At 40.7% G+C, this 13,094-nt stretch overlaps 1 protein-coding gene across 14 annotated transcripts in view; it reads left to right on the top strand.

The window, feature by feature from the left end:
• Positions 1 to 12,801, top strand: part of PPIP5K1 (diphosphoinositol pentakisphosphate kinase 1) — a 204,345-nt gene extending 191,544 nt beyond the window's left edge. For all 14 annotated transcript variants that reach the window (XM_088472887.1, XM_088472885.1, XM_088472883.1 and 11 more), the window contains one exon: positions 6,388 to 12,801. In XM_088472887.1, the coding sequence (XP_088329013.1) occupies positions 6,388 to 6,848 (461 nt within the window). In that variant the 3' untranslated portion in view covers positions 6,849 to 12,801. The remainder of the gene's footprint in view (positions 1 to 6,387) is intronic.
• The last annotated feature ends 293 nt before the right edge of the window (positions 12,802 to 13,094 follow it).

The following is a 13,094-nucleotide window of genomic DNA, read 5'->3' as shown; positions in this document are numbered from 1 at the left end:
ATCTGTAATAACACAAAGCCCCTAAACTTGCATTTAGTTGGTTATACTGCCTTGTTTAGCCATGATATAGATGGCAGGAAACACTGGAGGTCATTTACAAAGCACACCCAATGCACGCCACCTTGATATTGAACTTCTGTGCATCGATGGATCCTCAGTCATGCCTATTGTCTGCAATAAACGGATCACAAGTTAATACCACCTTGCAGAGGTTGGGAATAGTATTGTCCTAAAGGTAAGGGGAAGGTAAACGTTGGGTTGTTGGTATGGGAAAAAAGTAAATAGAAGAGCTCATAACAGATTAGCACACAGGATAAACAGGCCAGGAGAGGAGATTTTTATTCAACCCAGGCGTACATTGTATTTAGTGATTATGAATGATGCTGGTAATATAGTTCAGTTTATAAATTTACCATGCCAAAAAATAAGTGCGTATTGATAGCGCTCTGTACAGAATGGACATTACTCATGTGATAACTATAAATCACATAATCCCTTTAATCAAAGAATGGGACTACAATGAAAGAGAATACAGATACATTTATTTATGGAATATTATACAAAACATTGATAAAAATCACTGAAATGGATAAAATTAATTCCACCGCCAATAAAGGGTATGACCAAGAGAGTTCATATTATATATCTCATATATGTATAAAGTTTTTGTCAATCCTATCATCCCTGAATTAATTTTATCCATTTCAGTGATTTTTATCAATGTTTTGTATAATATTCCATAAATAAATGTATCTGTATTCTCTTTCATTCTAGTCCCATTCTTTGATTAAAGGGATTATGTGATTTATAGTTATCACATGAGTAATGTCCATTCTGTACAGAGCGCTGTAGAGAGAGGAAGCAACAGACCTGAAGGGGCTGTCCGAAGGCGTCTTATTTCGGGCACAAACCTCACATGCTAGGACAAACTTGCGGACATCTTTGGTCACAGAAGGCAACCAAACTGAGCGGGATAGTAACTCCAGAGTCCTTGCTAATGACTGGATGACCAAAAGCTTGTCGAGAGTGGAAGTCCACCAAAACTGACTTTCTGAACCTTTCTGGAACAAACGAAAGACCAGGAGGCTTTTCCGATGAAGTTTCTGACTGACAGGCGAGAATTCGGAACAATAGGTTAATTGGAAATAGTAGTTTGTTGAACCGGTACAAAGCTTCTGGAAAGCGCATCAGCCTTAATGTTTCTTGACCCAGGACGGAAAGAAATTATGTCATTAAGACGGGTGAAAATCAGGGCCCAACGTGCCTGTCTGGAATTCAGTCTTTTAGCAGACTCGATGTATGATAAGTTCTTATGGTCAGTAAGAACAGAAATTTGATGCTTGGCCCCCTCCAGCCAGTGCCTCCAGTCCTCAAAGCCCATTTAATAGCAAGTAACTCCCGATTGCCCACATTGTAATTACGTTCCGCAGTGGTGAATTTACGGGATAAAAAAGCATAGGGGTGCAGTTTGTTGTCAAGAGGATCCCTTTGGGACAAAACAGCTCCGGCTCCTACCTCAGAAGCATCTACATCCAGGATGAATGGCAGATCCAGATTAGGATGACGGAGAACAGGAGCATGTGTAAAAGCGGCCTTAAGATCTTCAAAGGCTTGAACAGCCTTGAATGACCAGTTGAAAGTGTCAGCTCCCTATTTGGTCAATGTGTGCCACAATAGTAGAGAATTAATTGATGAATCTTTGTTAATAATTAGCGAAACTGAGGAATCACTGAATAGCTTTAAGGGTAGTTGGTTGAACCCACTCCAGAATCGCTTTGGTCTTATCAGGATCCATAGAAAATACCTGGGAAGATATGATGTAGCCTAGGACAGAGATTTGAGTGACGTCGAAATCGCACTTTTCCAATTTGGTGAAAAGATGGTTTTCTAGCAATTTTTACAGTTCCTGGTGAACATGTTGATTCGATGACTGAGTAAATGAGAATGTCATCAAGGTATACTACCACGAAGACTCCCAGGAATTCACGAAGAACATCATTAATTAGATCCTGAAAAACCGCTTAGGCATTGGAAAGCCCAAACGGCATGACCAAATACTCAGTGTCCTGAGTGAGTATTGATAGCCGTCTTCCATTCGTCACCACTCTTAATCCGGATCAAGTTGTAGGCTCCCCGAAGGTCGATTTTTGAGAAGATAGTGGCTTGACGTAGCTGATCAAAGAGAACTGAAATGAGTGGTAACGGGTAGGAATTCTTGACGTTTATATTATTAAGGTCTCTGAAGTCGATGCAAGGATGGAGGGAACTGTCGTCCTTATCTACAAAAAAAACAGTCCCGACTGGAGACTTGGATGGACGTATAACACCTCTAGCTTAATGCATCCTCGATGTATTCTTCCATAGCTTTGTTTTCGGGTATAGGCAAAGAATATAACTGACCTTTTGGTAACTTAGCACCAGGGACCAAATTGATGGCACAATCATACGGATGATGAGGTGGAAGAGCATCAGCTATTTGTTTAGAGAAGACATCAGAATAATCCTGATACTGGACAGGTATAGCTGAATGCGTTTCAGGTACAGCAGGTTGAATCATCCGAATAGGTAAGGTGAGAGATTAATAATGGCATGCAGGACTCCATTTTATTATTTCCCCAGAGGACCAATCAATAACAGGATTATGATCCCTGAGCCAAGGGAGACCAAGAACAATGTGCGCAAGTGGACACTGGAGAAGGTAGAAAGAGATGACCTCCGAATGTCAAAGACTGATGGACAAACGAATGGGACTTGAATTTTTGAAGTCCTCCATCCAGTCTGCAAATGGGAATGTGTTGATCCAAAGGAACATCGGAAAGACTCAGAGGCTTAAAGAAAAAGATATTCATAAAATTACCAGCTGCACCGCTATCAAATAATGCGAAAGTGGCCAAAGTGTAATTGGAAAGGTGGATTGCGGCAGGAACAAGGACGGAATTCTTGGTGGAGATTGGATCCAGGCCTAAATGTAACTCCTCCTGGACATTTAGGCCTTGCCTTTTACTGATTTGAGTGGGCAGTTACTCAAGGAATGTCACATGTCTCCACAATACAGTCAGAGACCTTGGGAACGCGTCCTGCTCCTCTCTTCTGGTGGTAAGCGAAAGGCATCAATTTGCATGGGCTCCTCCTGATCTAAAGATGGAACCTTGCAGGAAGATTCTGTTCTCGTCTTCGCTCATGGAGACGATGATCAATGCGGATAGCCGAATGCATGAAAGCATCTAAAGATTCAGACGGAGTATGCTGGACAAGAATAACTTTAATAGCTTCTGAGAGCCCAAGACAGAATTGGCTGTGTAATGCCTGATCATTCCAACCGCAGTCAACTGCCCATCTACGAAATTCAGAAGCATAATCCTCCGCTGCTTTTTGTCATTGTCTGAGGGAGCGCAGCTTTGACTCAGCCAAGTCCGTTCTATCTGGATAATTATACAAAAGCCCCAGAGTGGTAAAGAAAGCGTTAACAGATTGAAGAGCCGCATGTGTCGAGGGTAACCCAAACGCCCAAGTCTGAGGGTCTCCTTGGAGTAATGATATAACCAAGCCTACCTGCTGAGACTCAGATCCAGAAGAAGCGGGTCGTAACCTGAAATAAAGTTTACATTTCTCTTGGAACTTGATGAACTATTTGCGATCTCCAGAGAATCGATCTGGCAGGCTCTTTAAGACCACCAGGAGCTGCAGTAGTTCGGACATCCTTTACTCGAAGATGAAGATTAAGCTCCTGAACTTTTTGAGTAAGCACTTGAATCTGTGCAGCAAGCACCTGAGCAGGGTTTTGTGACTGTTCCATAAGCCACACATTTCTTATATTATTAATTTGGGCCAACTATAATGTTACGGTTTCCGAGGCCACCCTGTGTAAACCCCCTAGAACTCAAGCTAACGAGGTCTTTCACAAATAACAACCACCCATTGTTCCCTTAGAACTGATGACGTTCACCGGTACTTAGGTGGCCGCCTGTACTTAAACTGGGAGTAGTAGTGGTTTACACAGATACCTAGGAAGACCAGAGTTTCATGTGAGAGAGTAGTTGCTTGATGGGAAGTAGTGTGACTAATACAGCAGGAGATTTGGATGCAACTAGTATGTTGATGGTGTGGCAAAAGAGCCTATGGTGTGGCAAAAGAGCCGGGCACGGCTTGAGGGCCGGTGGTGCGGCTGGAGAGCTGGTGGTGCGGCTGGAGAACTAGTGAAGCGGCTTGATGAGCAGATTGTGCGGCTTTGAGAGCCGATGCAGCTTGCAAGCTGGTGGTATGGCTTAATAGCCGATGATGCGGCTTTGAGAGCAGGTGTGGCTTGAGAGCCAATGGTGCGGCCTTGTGAGCCGGGGGCGTGGCTTGAGAGCCGGGGCGTGTCTTGAGAGTCGGTGATGCAGCTTGCGAGCCGATGTGGCTTGAGAGCCGTTGGTGCGGCCTTGTGAGCAGGTGATGTGGCTTTGAGAGCCGGTGGTGCGGCTTGAGAGGCGATGCAACTTGCGAGCCGATAGTGTGGCTGGAGAGCCAGTAGTGTGGCTTGGTGAGCCGGAGCAGCGTGGAAGCTGGTAAATGAAAGTCCGCTTGAAATAAGGAACAATAGCAAACAAAGATCATGCAGCAGAGCCGAGGGATCCAAAAAGAAACTCTATAGTCGGCGAGGCGGCAAAAGATCAGCGTGTACAAATAAGGAAAGGATCCAATCACGCTGTGTTGTGGTTCACACGTGACATCCTGCGGCGTCTGGATCGCCTAGCAACCGACAGAATGACTCCAGGAGAAACACTGGCAGATGGAAGGTATATTGCTGGAGAGAAACAAGTCGTGACCGTGACTTGTAACAGAGGCTTAAGGGTCTGATTCAGACTTGGGAATAGAGAGAGACATAGCACTTAACTGTGAACCTGAACAAACCATATTGCAATGCAAGGGGTGTAAATAATTTTTGCATGTGTGGTAAATACTGGCTGCTTTTGCATGTAGCCCACAAATACTGCACAGTTTTATTATTACTCTACAATTTAAATGTCAGTTTGGACACACTCCTCCTAAATCGAAATCTCTCTGCGCATTTTAAATCTGTCCGACCTGCAGTGCAGGATGGTTTCACCAAGATGATCAGTTGAGAGAGATATCTCTCTCTATTCCCAACTCTGAATCAGGCCCTAAGTCTCCTAGAATGAAACATATGCAAATATTGGTAAAAGGAGCCAATTGGGAGCTTGAAACTATTCCGGAGCTCAATTAACTGTGGAGAGGTTCAAAGATGCAGTGTCAGGTGAACAAATTTATATATTTGTATTATGTAGTGTAGCAGAGCTTTCAGATGCCTTGGGAGCCGGAGGTAAATGTGGATCGTTCTATAAAGGAGGCCTTTTACTAGGGCAATCTATCAGTTTTTATAGCAGGTACAGAAGCTTCAGTTTGAAAGGGATAATCTTAGGGTAGAAGGGATTTGTGTTAAGAGACTGGTCATTCAAGTCCAGCTAAAAGAGAGTGCAAAGGAAAACTATATTTATAAAGTCTGCTTGAATATCCTTCAAAGCCCTTGTCTAGCGTCAGCTGAATTAACACTAAGGGCAGGATGTACTAAGCCTGAAATGCGGTCAAAACTCAGAAAACACCTGTTTTCGAGCTTTGGCTGCATTCCCATATGTACCAAGCTCCGGAATGCGATACATTCAGGAGCTTGGACCCGGTGGGCAACGCCATCTGCTGATGGCATTGCCCAATAGAAGCTTATGGGCTTCTCTTTGGATTTGCTTCTGAGTGGGATACAACCGGATCCCTCCAAGTGTCCTATGCGGCGCACGCGTCATAGACCCGGAAGTCCTTCTATCGCTAAGAATAGCTCTTATCGGGAGACCTGTCCTTTGCGATTTTAATTGCATTTCTAGGTACGTATCAGCGTTCTTAACTCTCCATAGAGCAGGAAGAGAGGTGTGGTTTTGTGATAATTAGTACCATAATCGGTCTGGAGAGTTTAGTTTATGCTCTTGAGGACCAGCTTTGATTCACAAAATATCTGGGTTATCATAGAACCTGGCTAGTAACAGTTTCATGGTGAGGACAAACTTTCTGAAGTTTTCAGAAATTCTTTAATTTTTGTCATTAATACTACCAAGAGAAAGAGGATCCATGTGCATGTCAAGCAGTTTGGACTGTAATGTTAAGTTTGCAGTTTTGCATTGCAACCTGCTACCACTTTAGAACAATCCTTTTTTATTAATTAATTTATTTATTTATTAGTGGAATTTGTTCTTGTTTTATAGTAATATGTTCTGCCACATTTGGTGGGTGCAGTGGCAATTTTTTTTTAATCAAGTCTCTACAGTATATAATTTCCATTGTGAGACACTTGTTTTCCACAAATAATATTAACCATAAACATTGTATTACCATTTGCAGATAGTAGTGGACCGTCCAGCACAGTGTCAAGTGCAGGCCCTTCATCTCCTACCACTATAGATCTTTCAGCACGTTTCAACTTTAATGATAAGACATCACTGACTGAAGAGCAGAGGAGAAAGTTAAACCTTGATGACCTTTTTCACTCCCATCATGCGCAAAGTGAGGACACATCCAGCAGCCAGGAGATATGTCATGAGACATCGCCAAAGGAGGAACTTCAATATGTGGATCCCTCCTGTGTATCACAGCAGCCTCTATGGGGCATGGCAACACCATCACAGGCATTCATGGAAGATGAAATGCATTTTGCCACTGAGCCACCAGGTGAAGCATTGCTGCCGAATGAAAACCCTGCAACATGGAACCTGGACTCCGATAACCGGATACTTCAGCAGTCAGCACTAGATGAACAGATTCTAACAGAGTTATCCATACATGGACAAGAAACCTCCCTGTAGGTCAAATATTGAATAAAGAACAGGACAAGTAATTTATGGATGAATGGATCAAAAAGTACTACGTGCAGACTCAACCCACATAAATCCATTGTTTTTGTGTCCAGAATGAAAGCTATGGCAATTGACATAGTCTGAGTTATGATTGATGAGTCTACTCAGACAGACTGCATTAAATACAGTAAGCTTCATATTGTCTTTTACTTACGTGAAGGAACCCCACAAACGTCACAGCAAAGCCTTCTGAACATGCAAGTCCTTGAATAGGATTATCCCTAATGGTTCACTATTATCTGCTGAAGCCTCACTATGGCAATATGACTGGTCATTCATAAATGACTAGAGCATGGTTCGTTTAATGCCGGGAATAAGATGTCAGTGGCTGATCTATGAGCAATCACCGCACAATTAGCTTTCTACAATTGATTTAACATCCTGTTATTTTGAATGTTATATCTTTATTTTCAGCTGAAAATGCTAAACGCCGTAGTAATGGACTGGTGAGCATATGCTCATTTGTTCTTTGCATTTGGACATTTTCAGTCCAATGTCACTGGTGAGGAACCGTTTCCAGTTATAATCCGTTTCCGTGGACGTTTTAGATTTTTGCATGTTATTGTTTAGTACCAGCAAAGATTTAATCAGAGCAAAGTAACTCAATAAAGTAGAACAATGACCAGAACAATAACTTATTAACCTCAAGACTTCCTCATCAGCTATCCTGAGCACAGCCTGACCTGACAGGTGCATAAACGCTACACTAAGGACATGAGGATCTATGGCTTCCAAAAGAGGGCAACATTTAAAAATCTTTGTCGTGAATGAAGTTAAATCTGTAATCATGGACTTTTTTTTTTTTAATACTGTCTATTTTTTTTTTATGTGCTAGCTGTTCTGTTCTAGCATCAGTAATGCTCTTAACCACGGTATGTCCTGATCTCATCAGCTTTGAGGAATTGCTGAAATGTAAGTGCATGATTACATTAATGGGATGAGATGCACAGTTTTCAAACTACTGAATAGTGATAGATCTTTTAGATGCTTGTCCTCTGACCGCAGTAATGGTATTGTACACTGTTAAGTACAATACTTCATGTGCTTTGAGAACCCTTTTAAGCTGGTGTTAATTTCTTAGCGTGTGGCATCGGACTGGCCTCATTACACTGAAATAGATTGATTTATCACTATTGTTCTGCAAACATTGTTTGGCACTGACTTATTGAGTCTGTATTTCTCCATCCTTACTATGTGTTCACATTCTACCCCTTTTTGTTCACAGAAAGTTCGTTTGCAGGCAAAATATTGTACGCAGTAACATAGTCTTCATTCTAGCACCCTGCACTTGTCACAACCCTATCCTGCCTGGGGTGTCCCTCTGCTCTGGTGCTTCTAGCACACTCAGCTGATCCAATAAACTTCTGAGATTCAGCAGTTTGTATGCTAGAAGCACCAGGGCAGAGTGTGACACCCCAAGCAGGAAAGAGGAACTGCACGGGTTTTAGCAGGGTGCTAGAATGAACACTAATAACACAAGAGCTTTAGATTTAATTGGGTCTAATCATATTCTTGCTGCAGTTCATACCCATGTGAAGTACATGGATTTCGCAAAGTTTATTAAAAAAAAAGATATATATATATATTGCAGGTGCTATACAATTTGCAGTACGCCCCTAACGTTTTTTATCTCTGTGTGTCTATAGCAAACGTATTTCTAATTCTGTGTCACTGTAGCTAGCATTTTGCAATGGTTTATCACAGCATCTCTACTCGTAAGGCTAATCAAAGGACATTACTGCCAATCTTAATGTGGTTATTTTGTTCATAGTGTATCCTGTTCCATTGACCTATTATTAAGTACAACATTATATCACTTATTTGCTAGGAGAACCGGTCCAGGTAGACTATATTTTTGCAGAGCATTATATGTTCTTCCGGCTTTAAAGGTTCAATGAATTTGCACTTGTTCTTGTGGCACAATAGATTGTGCTAGGACAATATTTGTGTGTGTGTGATATGTTCCATATCCATGGAGGAATTACATGTATCCTGCCTACTGTAGAAAACTGTGTTTAGAATATACTGCCAGGGATGTCTCTCTTTTGGACACTGAGCGATTTATATTGGAGAGCGAGGTGCAGCTAAGGCTTTTTATTTTGTATAGTAATTAGATTTTACAGGGTGCGTTTTAGTCCTGTTGAATACTTGAAAATGTCTACTGCAACATTTGGCCTGTGTATGGTTCACCAATAGGGTTCATAGAACAAAACGTATATTTAGGTGCCAAAAGAAGATGGATATTTTGTTTTTAATTTAGCAATTTCTCCAGTGCAGTTGTAGGAAATAGGTGATGGTCAGTAGGCATAAGGAAAATTCTGCTGCCGATTGTAAACCAAAACCACATGAAATGATCTGCAGCCTACAGTGTGACCTGAACGCATCCTGTCTTCTTATACTTGAAGGTGAATTATGGCTAGCGGTTTTGATGGCGTGAATTACGGTTTTATAAACAAACATACAGGTACATTTTTCTATAATATTTTAAATCTTCCTGTATTTTTCTTTTTACATGATGGAATAAACACAGTAAACCACATTTTACTAGTTCTCTATATTATAAAATGTAAAACGTTACATAAAGAAAATAAAGCAGTCAATATCATGAACTTTCTTAAAAGCCGTAAGCTGTAACTGACGGTGGAAAACATATTGCTGTATTGGATGTATAAAAGGAAAATGTTATTTTTAAAATAATTTATTAAACCTTAAATGCATTATGTATAGTATATGTAGAAACAAAGTTGTCTATTGTAAGTATTTATCCAAAATGTTTGGACCATGTATCACTGTGCTGGATACAGGCCATTTATGTATCTGCCTCCTTTATTCTCTCTGTGTTTGTGACAGGTGGGTGTAATGTATTAAAAATCCTGATTGTGATCCAGATGTAATCACCTGTTGGATGCTCTGGTTTTATACATCATTGTGGATTTTGTGGGGTAGTGTGGTGTAATTTTGTCACTTTATATTGAACTACTCTTTTTAAACGTCTCGCTACTGTGTGTGTATTTATGATTTACATGTGTTTTATATACAGATTCTTTTTTTCCCTTCTACGTTCTTTTATACACTAAATTCATTTATTTGTAAAGAGCATAAAATTATATGGAAACAATGAAAAATTAAAGGCTCCCTCTTCACAGTATATTCTCTGCCCAAAAGTGCATTCAAACATACCACTTCCATAGTACGTCACTGTTCGTTACAATGCTACCATTCTATATGGCCATGGCGAGGCAAGACCCCTATCTCGTGCAGCAAAATCTTAAAGACCGTGGATACACGGTTCTAGCCTTAACTCATGGCTGCCAACATGCTGCTTCCATGTCAGTCTGGTCGCCGACCGCTCCTGCAGGAGCAGGTTGAGTGACCGACAGGGTCAGAAGAGTAGGGACTGGAGAGCAGGTAGTACAAGATGTAGCAAGACATCCAATGCATATAATAAATATTTAGGACCTTGTTAAAGTACCTTATATTTGCAGGGTTAAAAATCTGCTATAATTAAAAGAAAAAGCAACATTCAGAATAAAGGGTAGAGCAGTCCATCATGCAACCATTTTAATGAGAAGATAGCAAGTCCTGTCACCTAATTACCTATTAAACCTGTGTTTTATGAGAAGAAATTGGTGCTTGGGTAGCAGACTTGCGTGGCTTTTATGAAGGCAGCTGTGGATGATAGCTGAAGTGGATGCTGCATGTTTTCATATCTTGATTGAATGTATATTTAAAATAAATGGATTAGTAGTGGGAGCACTTCTTCCACCTCTGTGTTTCCTCATCAGTATTCTTTAGTCATACAGTATATTTCCTGTCAATAAATGATCAGAAACCATGAAGTGCCCATGTTTGTGGCTTTGGATATTACCCTTTGATCTTTTCTCTTTTCGTCTACAATTTAAGGTGAATAAAAGTGGGCACATCACCTGCACACAGTGGAAGCTACATTTTTCTTGCAGAGACAATTTTCAGCCAGTCCTTTGTACCTCAGTGGTGTCACGAGTTCCTAGTGAGTTTGTATATTCCTGTGGATATCGGCTGCCTTCTCCATGTTCACGTTGCAAGTTCATTTTGTTGTTGGGAGTCTTCTTTACAATACGTTACTGTGTATAGTAAGTGCCACTCTCCGAATCTGTTAGGTCCTTTCTCAGTTTTTAGACCTTGGCCCTTATGGTGGCATCAAAGGATGTTTTTGTTTTACTTCTGTGCTTGCGGGCTAAAGTCTGTGGGCCTGATTCAGAGATGGATGCATTAAGCACAGCCCCTGCGTCTTTGTACACAGCGGCTATGCTGTAATATGCAATAGCTGCAGGAGGCGCCTTGTATAAATAGACGCCCAGTGCAGGCTTTTGTCATACACTGCTGCGTCCAACGACGCAGTATAAGGGTGATTCCATGTGACTCACGTTACATTTCATGTTAATTTTTAGAAGTTTAAATGCACCACACACAAAAATTAAGCATTTTAAACATAGGACAATAATATACGGGGTAGGTAGTTATGATTAATGCTTACAAGCAGAAAAATGTACACTCTTAGTAGTTACATTTTATTGTTTATATGCGTAATTCATGTTATAACAGAATGGACATAGGAACTGAAGGGGGCTTATATATTCATACCTGCTCTCCTAATTATTTTTACAATATGATTGTTATACTATACACGTATGATTAACGCACAAACAAAAAACTGAAAGTTAACCAAACTATACTTAAAATCAATTTTTACATGTGTCTCATGTTTCATATCAATGTGACTCACTTTACATTTCTGTCCCCACTCATAGGGCTCTGATACAAATGACTCAAACCTGTAGAATCCACGTGAATTAATCAATGTCGGCCTGTTTATCTTGATTAACTGTGAGGATGTATAAAATATTCCGTCTGGTGGTGGTGGCCATTTCCAGTTGCTGCCAGCTTGCTCCATTGTGCTCACTAAGTATTCACCATCTCTGATGTCCTTTATCTCACCTGGATAACTCTTTCCATCATATTCAACATAGAACCAGTCACCAAAGTTAACTACATCATCTGAAGTCACTGTGACAGTCACACAATATACTACGATCTTTTAGCAGCATAAATATACTCTGTTAGAGGTTATCTGAATTTAATTTTCATAAAATCTGTCCTATATTTCATGGAATGACCCAGCATTAGATCAACTGCATGACCATCCGACATCTGAGTAACTCTAGGGTTGCTCAGGATGTCCGGTGTAATCACGCTGCAGAGGCCACTATCTGCATCGAAAGATGCAGACCCTGACCCCGTCATGCATACAAACTGAGCCTGACACCTGCCCCCGTTTTTTCAAACGCTCCACCTTTGCCACCCCCAACCACCTGCAGCCTGTCAGTCAGGCTGCAGCATCTGAGGCACTGCGAGCGACTGACTCTGATCCTGTGGAAACTGTTATTACGTTAAAGTAACCTACTATCCCTGTCTGGTCCTGTGTTTCACAATATAGCATTATACACAAAATAATACTGTATGCAGATCTCAACAGAAGACTAAAATGTAGTAACTTTAGGCTCACCATTGCCATATTTTCGTTTAATTAGTATTGTATTGTATACTAGATCTAGCCTATAAAGTTGCCTAAACCAAAAGAAAGCCATATATTTTTAATTTACAAGTATATGAAAGCTTATTGAAATAAACATATATTTTTAAAAGATTGTGCGGAATCACCAATTTTATGTGTTTCCACAGTCCTTAGATGGTCGAAAACCACTTGTTTGTCCACTGTATGTCTTTCTAAATTACATTGCAGGTGGTACAGTATTCTTCTTAAAAGAGCCCACGCACACCTTTTGGTAACCATAATATTAAACAAATGGCTTATTGTTGATTTGCATTACTCCTGTGTAAAAGCAATAAAGTTGTGTTTGAAAGTAACAAAATTGTTTTGTATTTGCATTTGTTTTTTACATAAACAGACATTCTACACACATGAGGAGACGATCATTTAAATGACAAATCGATTAAATGAAGGAGGGGTCTATTTACTAAGGCTTGGATGGAGATAAAGTGGACAGAGATAAAATACCAGCCAATCAGCTCCTGTCATTTTTCAAACTCAGCCTGCGACATGGCAGTTGGGGGCTGATTGGCCGGTACTTTATCTCCGTTCACTTTATCTCCAAGGCTTAGTAAATACAGTAGAACATTATCCGATCCGAATCG

This window comes from Taudactylus pleione, unplaced genomic scaffold (genome assembly GCF_031769625.1).
Source record: "Taudactylus pleione unplaced genomic scaffold, aTauple2 ptg000129l, whole genome shotgun sequence".
NCBI lineage: Eukaryota > Metazoa > Chordata > Amphibia > Anura > Myobatrachidae > Taudactylus > Taudactylus pleione.
This window is presented reverse-complemented; position numbering and strand designations above follow the sequence as displayed.